This window comes from Bacillus rossius, chromosome 1 (assembly GCF_032445375.1).
Source record: "Bacillus rossius redtenbacheri isolate Brsri chromosome 1, Brsri_v3, whole genome shotgun sequence".
NCBI classification, from domain to species: Eukaryota; Metazoa; Arthropoda; class Insecta; order Phasmatodea; family Bacillidae; genus Bacillus; species Bacillus rossius.
In genome coordinates, this window is record NC_086330.1 from 22,198,783 (window position 1) to 22,216,684 (window position 17,902).

General features: G+C 39.9%; 1 protein-coding gene across 1 annotated transcript in view; it reads right to left on the reverse strand.

Moving 5' to 3' along the window:
• The window catches only part of LOC134528646 (protein CEPU-1-like), a 360,241-nt gene extending 342,733 nt beyond the window's left edge, over positions 1-17,508 (reverse strand). The window contains exon 1 of the mRNA XM_063362444.1: positions 16,298-17,508. Within this exon, the coding sequence (XP_063218514.1) occupies positions 16,298-16,379 (82 nt within the window). The 5' untranslated portion in view covers positions 16,380-17,508. The remainder of the gene's footprint in view (positions 1-16,297) is intronic.
• Between the last annotated feature and the right edge of the window lie 394 nt (positions 17,509-17,902).

Sequence of the window (17,902 nt, forward strand, 5' to 3'; positions counted from 1 at the left end):
CGTTTAAGAAATTTCTGTAGTTTTCTTATAATTAAACTTAATTTTTGATGTTGGCATCTTTTAACCGCACATTTTTTTTCGGTGACCGTACTCCTCCAATTCAGTTGCGCCCGCCCGTATCTAAGCGCTCGGATTTCAACAAAAGGCACCGCCTCTCGATAGAGTGAAACAGAGAATTACGCGCACGACCTTGAAAAAAGCGACGCTACAGCGCTCTGGCGTGGAAGCTGGTAACTACGAGTACCCTCTTGTGGAAAGAAGAGCTGTCTAGCGGCGGAGCTAACAACTACCTCAGTTTTGGATCCGAAAATTGGAATAAAAAAAGGTCAAATTTGAGACAAGTTATATGAGACAGACTATTTAAAGGACCAAGTGCTTTTCCAAAAAAAAAAAAAAAATCCAGACCTGCTGTGAGTCAAAACATTGTAACATTGTCTGTGTTTCGTTGGCTGGCTGGGTTTATTTCAGGTACACGTCTACTTAGGTACTGTCAACCCACCAATGATAGTCATACAATGCGGAATAAAACGCGTCCTGAATGGCCCGGCCAAACAGGGCAATGACTTTTCTTGCTGACGGCAGCCAATTGAAAGGAAACAGTCGCTGACGCAGGTATACCTCATTGTAGTCTAATGGGCGATCAGATTATTTCGCGAAAAAATGCATGCCCCTGACGATAGACTTAGTGGTTTCCGACCTCCGACTATCGGTGCAAGGAACTGTGGGCAAAGAGGTTTAAAGAAGTGTCAAACTACAAGAAATAAATCTATTTTTTCTTCTTCTGGCTGGTGAGCCAAGGGTCCCGCGTTCAATTTCCTGACAGATCTTTAGTTGCAATAATTGTTCTTGAGGACTGGGTAATGTGAGTTCCCTTTCGCTTCTATGTTTCAGAAGGCACCGGTGATCCATTGCAGAACGATCCAACCCAAGTGTCACGCCTATGACGATGGGAGCGGACCAACTCACCATAATAACGTTGCAAGTAGGGACTGGAAAAATTCGCGGTTTCAATGACCACTAGGATAGACTCCACGATTCTCTATGTACTCGGGCAACTATCACCTGGTCATTGGCTACCGACTCGGGACACCTGTTTACTGCGATTCTTATGATTCGATACTTCGATTCTTATGATTCGATACTTCTTTTGTTGAGTATTTACCATTGGCTCAGAGTCCTTCAGGTAAATTGCGGTCCAATCATTGACGCAGCATTAAGCTAAACGAGTTTGGATTCCAGCCTGTCTCGAAAGGAATCCGCGAATTTTTCCGGTCTCTAGTTGCAAGTGACGAGAATGCCGTCGACGGTGTTAAATGCGCCAATATCGTAAGGTTGTGAACAAGGTGAAAGTTATCTAGGGCGTACTGTAATGTCTAACTGCACTCCGAGCGAAGTACGTGTACCCAGGAGCGGGAGTATATAACGGGAATGGTGCGTTATTTTTGGTTAAATGCGAAGAGTGTTGGGATCCGAAGGAGGAGTGCGCATGATGCGCGTGAGCGGTAAATTAAGGGATTAAAAGAATGTACGCGGCATAAATACGATATAAGCCCCGCAGGCTTGTGCGTGAGTGGATATCGTTACGTGGAATACGGATTAACGTCAGTAATGATTAATGCAGCCCGTTTTGGATTCCCCTGGAATTATATATTTCATACCGAATTCGAATTAATTCTCGTTTTGAATTTAAAAAATACGGTGCTAGTGATAAATTTACTAGTTTTAGAGCAACTAATAGGATCGATAGAGTGAAGCTGGTACACATATATTCAGTTTTATTACATTTAATGAAAACCCTATGACATAAAGTAGGCAACACGCAATCAATTAATAAACAAGCACCTACGTTAACACCGTGAGTTTAGAATTTTCCTCACCGAAGCCAACCAAACGGTTCTTGCCGTCCCTCTAAAAGCTGTCAGTTCAGCGAGATTATTGACGTCATCGACAGTTAACTGTCCCGAAAAAAATAATCACGCAGCTCCACATCAAAATAACCCGATTACCGTTGCTGTGTCCTCTTTATATGGGAAAATCGATTTGCCACGTGACAAAGGGACACAGTTTAAAGGATGAACGTCGGAGTACCGGGCTATGTACACTGTTAATTTGGTTTTGTAAATGAAACAAAAAATATTAATGTAAAATTACACATGTTTGTAAATTTGTACGTTTATATAAAAACAACAAGCGTTCCCTGAATAGTTTTCTAGTAATAACTGCGCATAAAAAAATAAAGTTAAATGATTGAATATTCGAGTATCTATTCCAAGGTTTAAAAAATTATGCTAGAATGAGACATGCGCTGATTTTCGTCAAAAAAAAATACCCAGTATTATCTTGAAAAACATATTTCATATATGCAAAAAAATAGCCAAAGCAATGTCTCGTACAAAGTTACAATATAATTCTTGTAATACATATTTCACGCTATTTCTTGGAAACTGGTTTGCAAATGAATCATTTGTAAATGTTTTCTGTGTACACATAGGGAGTTATTTTATTTTTAGATTAATCGGGCCGAAAAGGAATACCCAGCGAGCGGCCTACACACTGAACTAAGATCAGAATGGCTCTACAAACGGCACACACATTCTTCACGGATCGGAACATCCGGGTATCGAAATGGCTTCTTCCAGAACTCGGCCACGCAAGCGGATGGTTGACGGAGGAGATTGGACGGGAAAAAACTTCAGGGTAAACAGAGCTCGCCGATAAAAAGTAAAAGGTTTGGATAATGTGTGTGTGTGTTCGGGGGGGGGGGGGGAGTTCACTGGATATCATCTAGGTTTAATAATGGGAATAGAGTGAGAACGCAAAAAAAGGGATTACAGAAAAAAAAAGTGTGCTAGTCTTTTAGTACACGCCAGGACTGTGTAGACATCCAATATCGGTAACTAGCCGAATTCATTTGTTCTCATTTTTCAAATAAATTTATGATACGAAACTCGGACACCAAATTTAACGTAGAATTTTGTTAAATATAATACCGAGCGTGATAAATATACGACAGTTGTGATTTCAACCACATTTCTGGACGCGAACCACACGTAGTTTCCGCACCGGCCGCTGGAATTCGCTGCCGGAGAACCAACGTTGACCTTCGAATCATTCGATTAGCGGAGCTAAAGGTTAATCAATGTAACGAAACTTCTGCGGTAAAAGCGAAAAAGACTTGAGACGAAAAGGGATGTTTTATTAAAATAATACCCATCTTGTTAAAATTTACTAAACATTTATTACTATAACGTTTCCCTTTTGTCTCTATGAACTTTGGTTCGCGTCATCTACCACAGATAGTAACACTTTTGTTACACATTTCCGTTCCACGCAACTTCCGTTCCTTTCACGAAATTACTTCTACCACATGCATAGGGACACCTGTATTTCGCGAATACGTTTCGTGTCTAGGTACATCGCAAAACACCGTAGGTTTTTCTTGTAGTTATTGGCTGTGGTCGGCGAGAGGTGTTTTCCTGCACTTGACGGGGCCAATGGGAATGTGGATACCGTACAGCTGCACGCACACGATTCGCCATTACTCTAAGAAAAAGCTACAGTGTTTTGTGACATACATTGACACGAAATGTATTCGCGAAATACAGGTGTCCCTACACATGCATGCCTATATCGAGAGTTAAAATGTTTATACAAAAATAATTTTAAAAAATCCGCTGAGTGAGCTGCCAATTAGGACTTTGTGTAACGCATAATAAAACAGTGATTCATCTTCTTTTTCATAAGTTGAAAATTAGAGCAACTGCTGTTCCTTACAACATCCATACAAGTATTGTTTCTCCAACCTCTATGTGCAGCGAAGAATAAGAATCCTAAGATTCATTGAACCAAAGTCAACACCCGAATAATCCACTTTCGTATATCTTCTCACATTTTGAAGTAAAATTTTGTTTACATCCGGTAGGGTAAGTTGTTTAGTTGGAAGGGGAGGAACTAGCATCACGTCTCAAACGTGATGCCAGAGCGTCTGCTGGTGGCCATCTTGAGGCATGTTTTTCCCTTGTTTTATTCTGAAAGTTTATGTTGCCAAGAAATTTAACATAGTGTTTATTGAGAGTGATGGTTAATATCGGTAATACATAATGGGTGTCATTGGTACATCCAATGGTTTTATTAATGACCGGTTAATCATACTTTCCACCAATAAGAACTCATTGCAAAAATTTGTTTAATCAAATGTGTTAGTACATTAATTATTATGATTGTGTTACTTTCAGATATGTACATACATACGTAAAAAGGGAACCACAATTTAATTTATCAGTACACAATATATGAAGTTGTTTCGTTGAGTAGTTACCTTTATTACGCTACCGAAGTACGAATATTTGTTGCAGCACCTGTTAAAATCCTAGCATCATAGCTGAAACAAACTATCATTAGTCAGTTTCGCAGTTCTGTTTTCACAGAAAAGTTAGATAAGATATGTAGTAAGGAGCAAATATTACTCAAAATGTTCTAAAATAGCATTTTCGTAATTATTTATGCCCACAAGGAATTTTTTTTCCATCGGATATTTACAAACATTGTTTACTAGGTGTAAAATTTTACCGCTGTTAGATAAAAAAAAAACAATTATAATTTTTGACTATGTTCGTTACGAAACATAAAATGCAAGCGAACTATCGTGTAACATTTACAGTAATGACGTTAAAATGAAATAGCCGACAAGGCGCGTGGGACTGAGAACGAGCTTCAAGAGGCGCAACGGAAGACGTTCTCTCTTGCACAGTTGCTGGCGCGCGCAAGAGTCCGCGGGGGGGGAAAGCATCGCGGAACAACGAGTCTCGGCGCGTGCACGCGGGGAACTTTGTTCCAAACAGCAATTTAAGTTGGCCCGCGTGGCGGCGGAGCCGTTGTTTTTATGCTGGTTTAGAGTCCCTCCCTTCCTTCTCCTCCTCGTATTCCGAGCCGGTGTTGGGTTTGACGAAGGGGAGGGGTAGGAAGGGAAAACAAAACTAAAAAAACTGCGGCCCTTGTGAAACAGACGGGAAATTGCGTGGAGACATCACAGTAATCCCCCCCCCCCTCCCCCCACACTCTAACACCCACGTGCAGCTGTCACGATGCGGGACCCGTCATGCAGCAGGAGCAGAGCAGAGCAGGGCAGAGGGGGGCTGCCCTGTCACGTGACTTCCGTCCCCGCATGACGACAGCTGGGAGGAGAGTGCATCAGAGGGCCAGTGGTTTGGTCATCGCGCTCTAGTGTGTCCGGAACGAGTTTTCAAAGTGAAACTTCTCTCTGCTTGGCTGAGGAAGCTACAATTTTTTGAGCGTTACGTCAATTCCAGTCGTATATAAGTGTAATAGGTACGTCGTGGGATAACCGGTAGTTGAGGAGACGGCAGGGGAGAGGCAGGAAAAAATGATGCGTACTTGCAAACTTGCATACTTTCGTACTTACACACTTACACACTTACATACTTGCATACTTGAACACTTACTCACTTGTATACTTTACATCTGCACACTCGCATACTCGCATACTTTCACACTCACGTACTTGAACAAATGCATAATTTAGCGCTTGCATGCTTGTATATACATTATTTATTTTGATCTGCGACCTCAGCCAAAGAGAATTATTATGTGTCTTATACCTAATAATATCTACAATAAGCCAGAAGTTTCACTTCTGTCACGCGTGGATTTCACGCACACTTTTTTTTTTTTTACCGGAAACTATACCAAAAGTATTTCAAATATTTTTTTTAACGAAAATTTAAATATTTATCTTCACACTACGTAAGATAAATACTTTTAAGACGTCTGGTAAACATTAAAATAACGTTTTCATTATGCGACACGTCACGTGACCCTCAACATGTTTGGCAACGTTGCACACAACACTCGCGACGTTGCCAGATGACACATGGCATGTTGTTTGTCTCATTTACACGTAGTTGCTCATCAAATAATGTTGGCACGAGTAGACGTTCGTTGCGAAAATGCCAATAGTGTGGTCTAACGAACATGTATTTCAACTTACTTAAACTATCAAAACTGTGTTTGTGGGATACCGCTTGAAATGATTATAAAAAACAAATACATCGATTAAACTATAAAACTTGCACCTGAGTTTAACAGTAACTCCTCAGGCGACATCTTGTTACTAATTGATCAAGCACGGAGAGACAACGTTGCCAAACGTAAGTTCCACGTCGTCGCTCGACATGTTGGGCTGCATGTTGAGCGACATTTTGTGCGGAAGTTGTTTTCAAAGTGGCTACGTGGCTTGGTTGATCGTGAGAGATTCCTTTCTACGTCCTTGATTTTTTTTTTTTCCTCCTCCGACTATCCCTACTGTCAAAAACTTCGTCACAAGACAAGAAGCCGGGTGCCACTCCGCCGCTCTTGAAGACGTCAACCACAACTCCGCACGCTTCCGCGAGATGTCAGCGCGGTCATATCCCGGGAGGAAGAGGAGGGGTGGAAAGGTTGGGGAGGGGAGACGTTGTGTGACGTCACGAGTAGCTGAGCTTTCCTCTCTATATTTACACGGAAGAGTTCCAAAACAGTGACATAGGACCTCTCTCCCATCCTTCCCCCTTCTTTCCTCCCCCCCCCCCCCCCAAAGACGTTGTCCGTCACCAGCTCTCAAGAGCTGCACGAAAATAAAGTAACGCGAGAAGATTGACGTCCCGGACCGCAAAGAAAACCCCCCGCGGAAGTCAAACCAGCTGACAACTATCTCACAGCTGTTCCGCTGAAACGCGATGGTCACCCTCTGCCGTTACCCACTGAAATAGTTTCAGTAACGTTACAGACGCGAAACAACGCAACCAAGTCAGCACGCTTTGAACACGAATCATGACTATACAAATAATAATTTCAGGATCACAAAACTGTTAATTTTATTTATATAAATTTGCAGAAAATTGCGTAAAATATGAATTTTCTATAGTGGGCTCACACTCTCGTATGCAAGAACAAACATGGCATTAATAATTTTTTATTATTTTAAACGGTTTTCCGAATATAATTACATTCGCAAATTTAGCTAAGTTCTCATTTTAGAATTTCATTATTACAAAGTTTAACATAAATTATGCAGATTTCTAACTCAGTTATCCTCACAGAAAGTTCTAAACAACACGAACAATGATTAGATACCTATATTCGAAAAACAACTAGCAAAATATTTTTTTAAAGCTGTAAAATAGAATCTATTTTTATTGAAATAAAATAAATGTTCATATTATTTAATACTATATGAATTTCTTCAAGCAATGATTATTAAAGTATTTTATTTTAAAAGAGGATATCTAAGTCTTTGGGTGATTAAAATTGAAAAATGGACTGCAAAAGACACAGTTTTATATATATATATATATATATATATATATATATATATATATATAGGTAAGATTTATATGTGATAAATTTCCCGTACGAAATTTCCTATAAAGTATTATATTCTTCTATCTTGGAAGTTGTTTGAATATTGGTCTATTGGTCGCAGGTGGAGCACGAAATTAGTTTTTATTTAATGACCCAACATACCAGAGGACCTCGATCCGGACACTTGTTTAAGTCCATATCCGTGGCCCAGCGAAATTAAAACCTTGGTCTGAAATTACCCTCGTGATATAAGCCTACATGCTGGCAGAGCGCTTATTAATAAAAAAAAATTTTAGAACAAATTTAATTTTCCAAAATATTATAAAATACGGATAGTGTTAAAATATAATAAAGATAATAATACATTTATTGTTTAAAGGCTAATGTGTTATTTAACTTGTCTTATTTTTGACAGTTGTCAAAAGTAGTGCCAATGTTTTACGAATACTTCTGCCACAGTTGTTCCATCAAAATAGTTTTTTTTTTTTTTAAACAACTTTTGTATGATTGTCATCTTTCGTTTTCAAACATAATACGATGCTCTGTAAGACACTTTTGGCAGCCACTGGTACTGCTTTCGATAACCGTGAAACTGAACCAAAAAAAAAAAATATTCTGAACATTTAGAAAATATTCCTTCGGAAACCAGTTTCCAAGAAGTTGTTTGTAATAACTACGAGAAAAAAAATTGTAGATTTGTACAAAACCTGGCTATGGCTATTTTTAATATAGTATTAAATACTTTTTTGAAATAATTATTAGTTTTCCTTAAGAAAATTTGCATGTATTTTATATTTTAATCGATGTTTTCATTCAAGCTTAAATTATTTTTAAAACCATGGTTACATATAATCGAATATTCAATAGTGGTACTTTGTTTTGTTTTTATCATGCTTGTCAATGCGTGCCGTTAATACCGGAAAGCTATTTAAGGGAACAGTTTCCAAAAAATATATCTAACTACTGGAGGTGCTGGTACAAGGCAAAGCATGGATGACCGGGTAAAGAATCCGAACCCATTGTTACTGCGAACCTTGTTTTGTACTGATAGAGCTGTTTCCATGTGAATGTACAAATGTACAAACATGTGTATTTGTACAGTGTGAAGCAGGTAAAGGGTGCTGAGAGCAGGCATGTGGTGGTTTCCTGCCGGCGCCGCAGACACCCGGGGAACTACTTCACGGATCTCTTCATGGGCCGCATTGGCGGACCACGGGCCTTCGCTGGAAGACTTGGGGGGGGGGGGGGGGCAGAGATGAGCACGCGGAGATCAAAAGGATCGTCCGAGAAGCTGCGGCCGCGCGGAGATAGCGCCTCGTATAACCGCGCCGTTGCTGCTGTCTACATCACAGCGAGATGACGTCAGAGAGAGAGAGAGAGAGAGAGAGCGCGCGTTACGGCCAATCTGCGTTCCATTTCTAGGACAGACTTCTGAAAGTCCTTCCAGCTGTCGACTGCACAGAACATTGCTTAAACGTAGCCTGCCATACACCTTTTTTTTTTTTTTTCACCGACTGTCTCACACAAAGCGTCGCTTATTTAATTTTCTTGACATGATTGAAAGTAAAATATTTTCCTGTAAATTTATACCTATAGCCTCCTAACATTTATTTTTGGGTCACGAATATTCTAACCAGATATTAATAAACTTTTAATTCGAGCTAAAAATATACATGCAAGTTATTATATGTATGACCACTTTGGCGACATTTTACCGCTATTATATAATATTTAGTAAATATATGTCGAGAAAAATTATGACACAAAACATAAAATTCAAGATAGCTAGTGTTACAGGCTAAATTTAAAACAAAAATCCTCAAACAATAGCAATGGCAAAAAAAAAAAAAAAAACTAACTCATTACCGTGGAGGCATAAGACACTAAACCATATTTTTATCATGAGAGCAGTTTAAAATTTTTTAAATAGTACCTCACTTATCTACTCAAATATGTGAATTTTAGACATATCGTAGATCTTAGTGTTGTATGCCTCTAGAAAAGAACGTCAAACGGTGGGCAATTTTACGGTTAAAAGTGCATTTTGCCCAAAAAGGGAACATACTCTTCCGAGGTACGGAGACAATCAGCATTGCGTGTGAGGCTGAAATTTGAGGAAAATTAATTTGAATCCTATCCCCCTTTCTTGGGCAAAAGAAGTGCCTCAAATAGGTGCGGGTTTCACCGTCTGCGTTGGTCAAACCAGTGGTCACTGCAGGGGTCGCTACAGGGGTCTTACCACATCAACGAATTTTCTTTGTAAATACTTTCCAATAGCCCCTTTTATTTATTGTTGAGTCAGTGTTTTTCACAAGTGTTTTACTATATTTTATTTCACAGCTGTAAAAGGTCACGCAAGTAATCAAATGATTCAATAGTTTGCGTAGCTGTCCGAAACCACAATTTGCCCACATTTATCACGCTCAGCATTATTTTAAAGAATTCTACGTCAAATTTCGTGTCCGAGTTTCGTATTATAAGTGTATTTGCAGAATGAGAACACGTGAATTTTCGTGTTACCGAGGTTCTTAGATGCTACAAGTCGCTGGCTAGTTCTGAGAGACTCGCTCACAATATAATATTCATCAAAAATATGTTGGGGGAAATTCGGGACGAATTACAGAATCGAAGAGAGTCACCGTGAATCAGCAGGAAAGGCTCTGATAACGGTGACTACAAGAAAGTGATATAAAAGAACAGGACGGGGATTAAGCCGGTCTGACGCCACTGACAGTGTGGTCTCCGTGGAGACCGTCAATAATTGCTATTGTGCAGATTCTCCAACGGAGCGCTCACCTGTCGATAACCAGTGATGGACGGTTGGTCTTACTCCCTCCTCCTCTCCCTCCCCCTACTAACCCACACGGGCGCGATTGTGTCTCTCGCGGGGAGGTAATCTGCATCGCCCGACGGCCAGCCACACAAAGGAGTCCATCGCGCCACGACATTGTCCGAGGCTTTGCGAGTTGTGACCGGCTGCGTCGTAGATCAGAGGCGCCCTACTTCCCCCCCCCCCCCTTTACAATGCTTTATGAATAAGACAGATATACCCCCCCCCCCCTCCTTTCCACACATCACTACGGAAAATTAATTCTTTCAAGCGTTGGAGACCACCATCGATTCTACGTTGAGAACAAGTTGTCAAATGTAGCATGCTGCTTAGTCAAAATATATAGTTCCGTGTAGGGGATTTTGTTGCATCACAATATGCTGGAAAAGAATAGAAAATTGCAACAATTTCACTGTTCTTGCATTTGTATTGTCGTTGTCAGATTGCTGTGTTCGTCTGGGGTGTGTTTTTTTTCTTCTGACTGATGGAATTATCTGTGTTGTCTGGGCGTTATTTTATATCAGATGAACTACAGGCTCGTTCTCCTTGTGTTTGTGTGTTCATATTTGTTGTCCTTTCCTGAAGGTTTTTTTTTGCGACAACCTGCGTAAAACCCGCTTAGAACATTATACTAATCCCATCCCTAAACAATTTACTAACAAACCTTATTGCAGTATTAGCCGTGTGTGCCCCGATGGAATTTCTCACTGGCTACATCTCGGGGACCATGACCTATTTTTATCATTTTTGTCACGGCGCGCCGCAGCGAGAGGAAGTAGTAGGTACCTATGCCTGGTTTTAAACCGGCCTAACAGAGAAATACACGAACAGAAATTTATTTCTTGAATTATAAAAAAAAAAATGAAGTGTGAATATATAATTAAGGGCATATTATTTCTCAAAAGTATTATATATTCATTTCAGAAAAAAAAATACTGCTAATTATTTTTTGGAATAAGAAAATTTATTAAATGTCATTACTTCAATACTTAATGGCATACATGTTTTTCAAAATATTTATCTCTGATTCTCTTTATTACCGTCAGATTCCATGCGTTATTCGTACTTTTGTTTTCAAGTAGATCTGTGACATTTCGCTGTTAATAAATGAACCTTTAAATCATTCAGAACGTATTTTTATTAGGTACGTACTTTTTCGAAGCTCTTCAGAAAAGTAAATACCAAATTCCACGTTTCAAATTTCAAAAATTACGTACTTACTATAATTTCGTTCCTTATTTAAACCCCCTTAGGGGATTAATTTCCAAAAAGCGCATATCCAACTGACATTTATTTATAACCAGAAGCTTTAACACCAATTTCTATATTTCTTACTTCAAATATGACGAACTTCCATACAAAATTTTAAAAATTCTTTCTCGGTGCTCATCTACGGTACATAAGGAACTCTTGTGCCGAAATTCATTCTTCTAGGCCTACCGGTTTAAGCTGTAGGATGTTGTCTGACAGTTAATCAGTGTGTGAGTTTTATAAAGTAGATAGTCTACGTAAATTATGTTAAATATATGGTGTCATTTTTTTACAGGTACTTCAGGAAACATTCAGTCTTTCAGTTTAATATTGTGACATAAACAAAACAAACACAGCCATGTAGCTCGAGACTAGCCAATCATGTATCATTATCAGTAATTCAAGATGCGGGCTGTAGCAACGTCGTAACATACATTTTTTATATTCCTAAGGGAACCAACAAAGATGAATTTTTTACACGAAAGGGTGATCAGGAAATGTGGGTATTCTTCAACTCTTTTAAGGCTTAACACTAACATTTTCAATCAAATATTTGCTATGCGTAGCCAATCAGTCTTTTGAGGTTTGTTTTCACTGCGAACAACCTTGCAGGTTTGTAAGTTACGGTACTGTATTACTATGTTCTATTTATGTTAGGATTAGAAAAAATTAATACATTTTCACAAGAAAAGGAACATCAAAGAATACCTTGGCACAAGTTCCTCTGTTGGAGACTACATAATCGGAAAACCATTCTTGGAAGTTACTATACATATGGGTGAGGTAGAATTTATTGGAGAAATCTTTTGATTTAAGACCTTTGTAGTGTGCTGTAATGGTTTTATTTGCGTAGAAATTATCTCAGTATCTTATTTTGTTTCTGATATAATTCTGTATTCCATGCGGTATTGTATATTTCTGCTATTTGACAGTTACTTTGTCCTCATGTGATATTATTTTTTTTTTTAAATTTGCAATGTTCTGCAAGTAATTGTATAAACTTACAACGCAATACTAAAGATGAATATTTTAAAATAGGAACTATCAATAAAGGTTTCGAAATAATTTATTTTGGGTAATGAGTCCCATTTCAGTTACTTTCATTTGCCAGCCATATTTCGCACAAATGTTACCCATTTTACTGGGACATCACTTAGGTCAGCTTTCTGTATCAACTTCAATCGACAATGAAAGTAGCATATCTTAAGATAGGTCAATCATTAAATCTTGCCTTTTTGTATTTTTAAAATTTTACTGCAGATTTTTGACCAGTTTTTAATTATGATTTTTTTCTCTACAGAAAATTAAATCTGCATTTTATTTATTTATGAAGTTGAACTTTCGCAAGCAATTGTAAGTTACTTTTTTTTGGACATTTGTCGTGACTTAAATGAAGAACTTAGTATAACCTATGTACCTGCCTGCAGCTTGTTCCTAATAAAAGAAAATACCAGTTGAAACGAAATTTAGAGTTATTTCCTACGGCATTTCATTCCCAAAAATCGATTAATATCCAGGGTGCTCGCTGGTCGTGATAAATGATGCGTCTCGCTCGTGCGGCGAGTATCCTGGGCTCGATCACGAACATGGAAATGGCTCATGTTCATGAGAATGAGTCGGTACCCGAGTGTTTCGGAGCCCACTAAAACCCGAGGTCCCGTCGCCTCACGCCGCTGTGCATGACCGTGTGACGTAAAGCCCTAGCAAACTGTTTGATTTCGATATCATTCTGTGATTTTAATTGCTATACAGCGAAAGTGTACGGTTCGCAAATCAAAGGAACCCATTCCACTACGATAGATAACATATTTTATGAAGGAAAAAAAACCCAGCACGCGCTTATTTTCAAAGTAGTAATAATAGTCATTTATTTTGATGTCAACCAAAAATACACTGTCAACAATCTGTCAATCTTTCCCTTTCAACAAATTCCAATAAAATTGTTAAAACGTTTGTAGGGCTGTGACGACACCCAAAAGATCACTCACGCAGCTATCTTTGTTTGACAACTTGGACAACTTCAGTCTTCTTAAAATATTTGTTACATAGACCTGGTACCAAAATACATTTGATAAATCAACCAGTCATAACCGCGGCCTAGAGAACACTTATGTAGCTTGTGGAGAACATACGAAGGATCAGATAGGCTGTAAGTGAGAAAAAACTCATATACTCGTATGCAAAGTTATTTATCTGTAAAATGCTAATTACGTGTCCATAACTTACTTTCAAAGATCGCAGAACATTAATTTATCAAGCAAATAGCATCAAGATATTCAAAAAATCATACCATCGATGCATCTGGAAGTACAGTGCACAGTGAAAGTTATAAAAACTTCTGTTTCTGGTCTCACATGCACTGAATGCTACGGCTGGCAGAATGATTCATCGGTGGCGGTTTTTTTTATCCAGCACTGTTTTGCATTGTTTTAGTTACAAAGTAAAAATAAATTGAACTTTATAAGTGTGGTTGGATTATAAAACATTTTTGTAGTTTTCTGTCCAGCGTTATTTACTTAATGGAGGAATTAAAGCCCATATGTCGTCCAATATTACTGCTCTAAATTTGTTGGCAAAAAAAGTTGGAGAAGATAATTCTACAGTGTGACAGAGCATCATTCATTCGGCAGTTGCCGGGATACGAAGTGTAGTTCGTTCCATGGTGGCAGGGGAGGTAAGGAAGAGTTTGTGTCGTGTAACTAGTATCAAATTTGGAAGTTCTCAAAAGTAGTTAAATAGTTTACGTTCTGTCAACGGTGTTAGTAAACTAACGTCACGTTTGCTTTGCAAGTGGAATTTGGGAAATATGTAACCGCTGGCGCCACTATCGAGAAATGTCACGTTTGAGACAAGCCATAGCGCATCTCATCCTTAGATTGTAGTCTAGTCAGGGGTGTAGCTGCGTTAGTGAGGCGTGATAAACTCATCGCTAGCTGGTGCTACTAGCGCGGTATCGCTAGGGACCGGAAAAATTCGCGGTTTCGATGGCCTTCAGGATAGACTGCACATTCCCCTGTACACTCGGGCAAACAACGCAAGTTCATTGCCTGCCGACTTGCAAGCCGTCTCAGCTGGTTCGTCTGTGATTCGATCATTCTTTGGTTGAGGGTTTTCAATTGGTTGAGATTCGTCCAGACAATAAGCCAATAGAAAAATCATCTAAACGGTATACGTATTTGAATTTTAGCCTATCGCCGAATGAATTCGCGAATTTTTCCGGTCTCTAGGTATTGCCTCTAAGCACAAGGCTGTGAACTGGCACGCAGTCTTCCCGTTGTGCATAGGACAACTGTGAAATTTGAGCGGTGACCGTAATATTAAATGGCATAGAAATGAAGGTAAAGATGTAATGCAAGTCCCTTGAGTTCTTTCAGGAATCTGTACAGGTTGTTTTAAGCCTAAAGATTACTCTGAAAACACGCTCTTCTTTTTTTGCATTTTAACTTTTCTAAAAATACATACAGTTCAAAAACTTAATCCTAAATCAAAAGTACTTTTCGGCCCTCAGCGAATTCTTAAATTCTTTTCGTAAACAGGCCCCACTCGGATATCACGAGTAGTTTTGAAATCGCGTTGTATTTTTTTATCCTTAAAGCTCTGCGCACCGTGTGTGGGTCTGGGCAGACGGCGCCCTTAAATGGACATTGACTTGCTCTTTATAATGCACGGTTTCTGACATTAGCGCTGTCCTTGTATCGGCTTGCTCTCTGTTGCCAGATACACGCCATAGAGTGCAAAAGTTTCGGACACAGCCAGGGACATAACTATAGAGTAGCAGAAGGTCTTGTTCCCAAGGGTGTCTTTTTGTTTTTTGGCCCGGGGGGGGGGGGGGGGCGATAAAGCTCTAAACTGGCAAAGTAATTTTTGCTATACAATTTACTTGAATATATTCGTGTTATAACACAAAAAAAAAATCCGGAGGGCAGATGACAGCATTTTTTTTTGTATTTAAAGATACATATACGTATGTATATTATCAAATATTTAAGAACTGATGTGTTTCGCGTACTATCAAACTTGCGGTGTAATTAAAATGAAGTGACTGCAAATAAATCTATTTATTTATTTACCATCTAAGTAGAATCAAAAATATTTGGAATAGTGAAAATAATATGTGGTGGTGATATGAGCTGTAGTTAGGATAGGTCATGGTATGGTTGGTTTGAAAAAAAAAAACATAATAGAGAGTCGCCACTTCGCCACCAATAAAGCCAAGATGAGTTCTTGCCGCGGGTGGAAACTAGTCAAGTTACGTCCCAGAACACAACTTTGTAATATACAATGAAAATCTCTTTAAAATATCGAAAAAATTGTATATTGTAGGTAAAATTTGAAATGAGAATTGTGGAAATAATACATATTCCAAGCATCATGTGATAATTTCCATTTTTTTTTTTAATTTTTAAAGATAGGTGTTTGAAAGACGCCATCTTGTTTTCAACCGTTTTTGTTAACATTTTGTTTATATCATTTAATGTTAAGAAGTTTGGCTCTTTTCAGCATTGCACATAATTTCATGGAATGTCATTTTATTAAGTGTGAGGGACTGTTTAATTCGTGTGAAATAATAATTAGTGTTTAGAATTTAATTATTATTTTTCTTGTCATAATGACTACAACTTTAATGATACGGTCAGTAGACACTATTTAATGGTCTTAGAAAAATCGTGACATAGAAAAGTTAAAAAAAAAAATTGAAAACTTATTATGATTAACGATAGTATACAAAAAAGGCTTTTAATTTTAACAACCCGGATGGTGGGTAGTGATCTGGCAACAGTGTTGGCCATTTACTCTGCAGTGCAATCCAAGCGTGCAACAGAGTGTACACACGGCACATGCTATAGTCCAACTCACCCGAGAGCGCAGGTCGGGCGGCGAACAGCAGCAGCAGGACCAATCCCAGGACTCCTCCACGCCATTGCGTCGGTGACGTCATCGCGGGAGCCAGTCCAAGGTCGTAGCGAGCATTTCGAGAAGAATAAAAGAAAACTTCCCTGCGTTTTAAAGTCCGGGTTTCGAGCTCGTTTTCTCGCTAACCAAACACATTTTAATTTATTATATATATATATTTTTTCCACACCCCGGAAAGCTGGGTGAACTCGCCACCACCACGCAAACCGGAAAGAGAGGGTGGAAAATAATACTAATATATTTTTTTTTATCTTCCTCTGTGACTGGCGTCCAAGAATTCAACGAAGCGTGCTCACTCGCGGCGCATAAATATCTCGCGCGAGCGGGAAGCGGCGAAAAGAAAACGAGTTGACGGGGGCGCGTTGGAAGAAACTACCGTCCGTGTAATTCCGTTACCACCCCGCTACGGCGAAGAAGGGGCGGGCGCATATTTCAACACGTCACTTACGCCCGCCATGAAGTATCTCACCGGCGTATAACACCGCACTTCACAACAGGTCGTATATATTCTTCTGCCTTCTCTTCCCCTGGCCTTCAGATATAGCACGCCCGCTGGGTTCGCGAAACGTTTCATCGATGTCCACAAGGGGAAGTTCTTCTGTTTCGGAACACTTATTTCTTATCCTTTATCACACTTAATACTAGTTTTTTTCTCTTTCTTCAAAAACGATGAAAACGTTTAAAATCACCGTTTCTGAAGAAATTATAGGGGAGATTTTTTTTGCTAAAATTAAAAAAAAAAAAATTTTTACTAGTGATGTGAACTCTCCGTCGTATTCGAAAATTTCTCGATTCAAGGTTAAGTTAATTCAACTTAAAAGTCTAATTGCTAAAGCTGCTAGGGCTCACAATATTTTTTTTTAATCGGTCACTGCGTTGTTCTTCTTCTTCGAGGCGTCGCGCTGACCAACTTTCGGTGCGGGCAATACAATAAGCCCGTCGTCGTCTTGAAGGTTCGAGGTGTGTGTGTCTGCTGCGGGGAGACGTAGCTGATTCCGTCAGTTCCGATCACCCGCGCCGCGTCATGTCCCAGGCGGGGGGTGGGTGAGGGGGGCGGCGAGACACGCCGCGCATGACGTCACGGGGAAACACACCCCACTCCGGCTCAACGACCGACGACGGACGAACGGCCGCGTGGCGGTACCATCGCGGGCCAACTGAACTTGTCGCGGGAGGGTCTTCCCCCCGGGGAGATCCCTCCACCCCTCCCCCCTCCCAACACACATACACCCGCCCCCTTCGTCACCCTCCCCCACCCCCCTCCACACGTCAACACATGCACAAAACAACGCACTCCCGCACTCTCGCTTCTGCCCCGCGGCCCGCCACTATTTATGAACTAAGCGCCTTCCGGGGCCTACCCCTCCCCGCTCCCTCCAACACCCGCTCATGGGAGCAGCCCCGGATCGAGCGTTTAAAGCCCGGCGCCTTTCAAGCCCGCATATAAACTTTTCTCCGGTTTACACTGCAGCACGGATTTAATCCGCGCCCGCAGAAGAGAAAACGACTTTCGGGAGAAGCGTGGTTTTAGCGCGACTCGAACGGAAC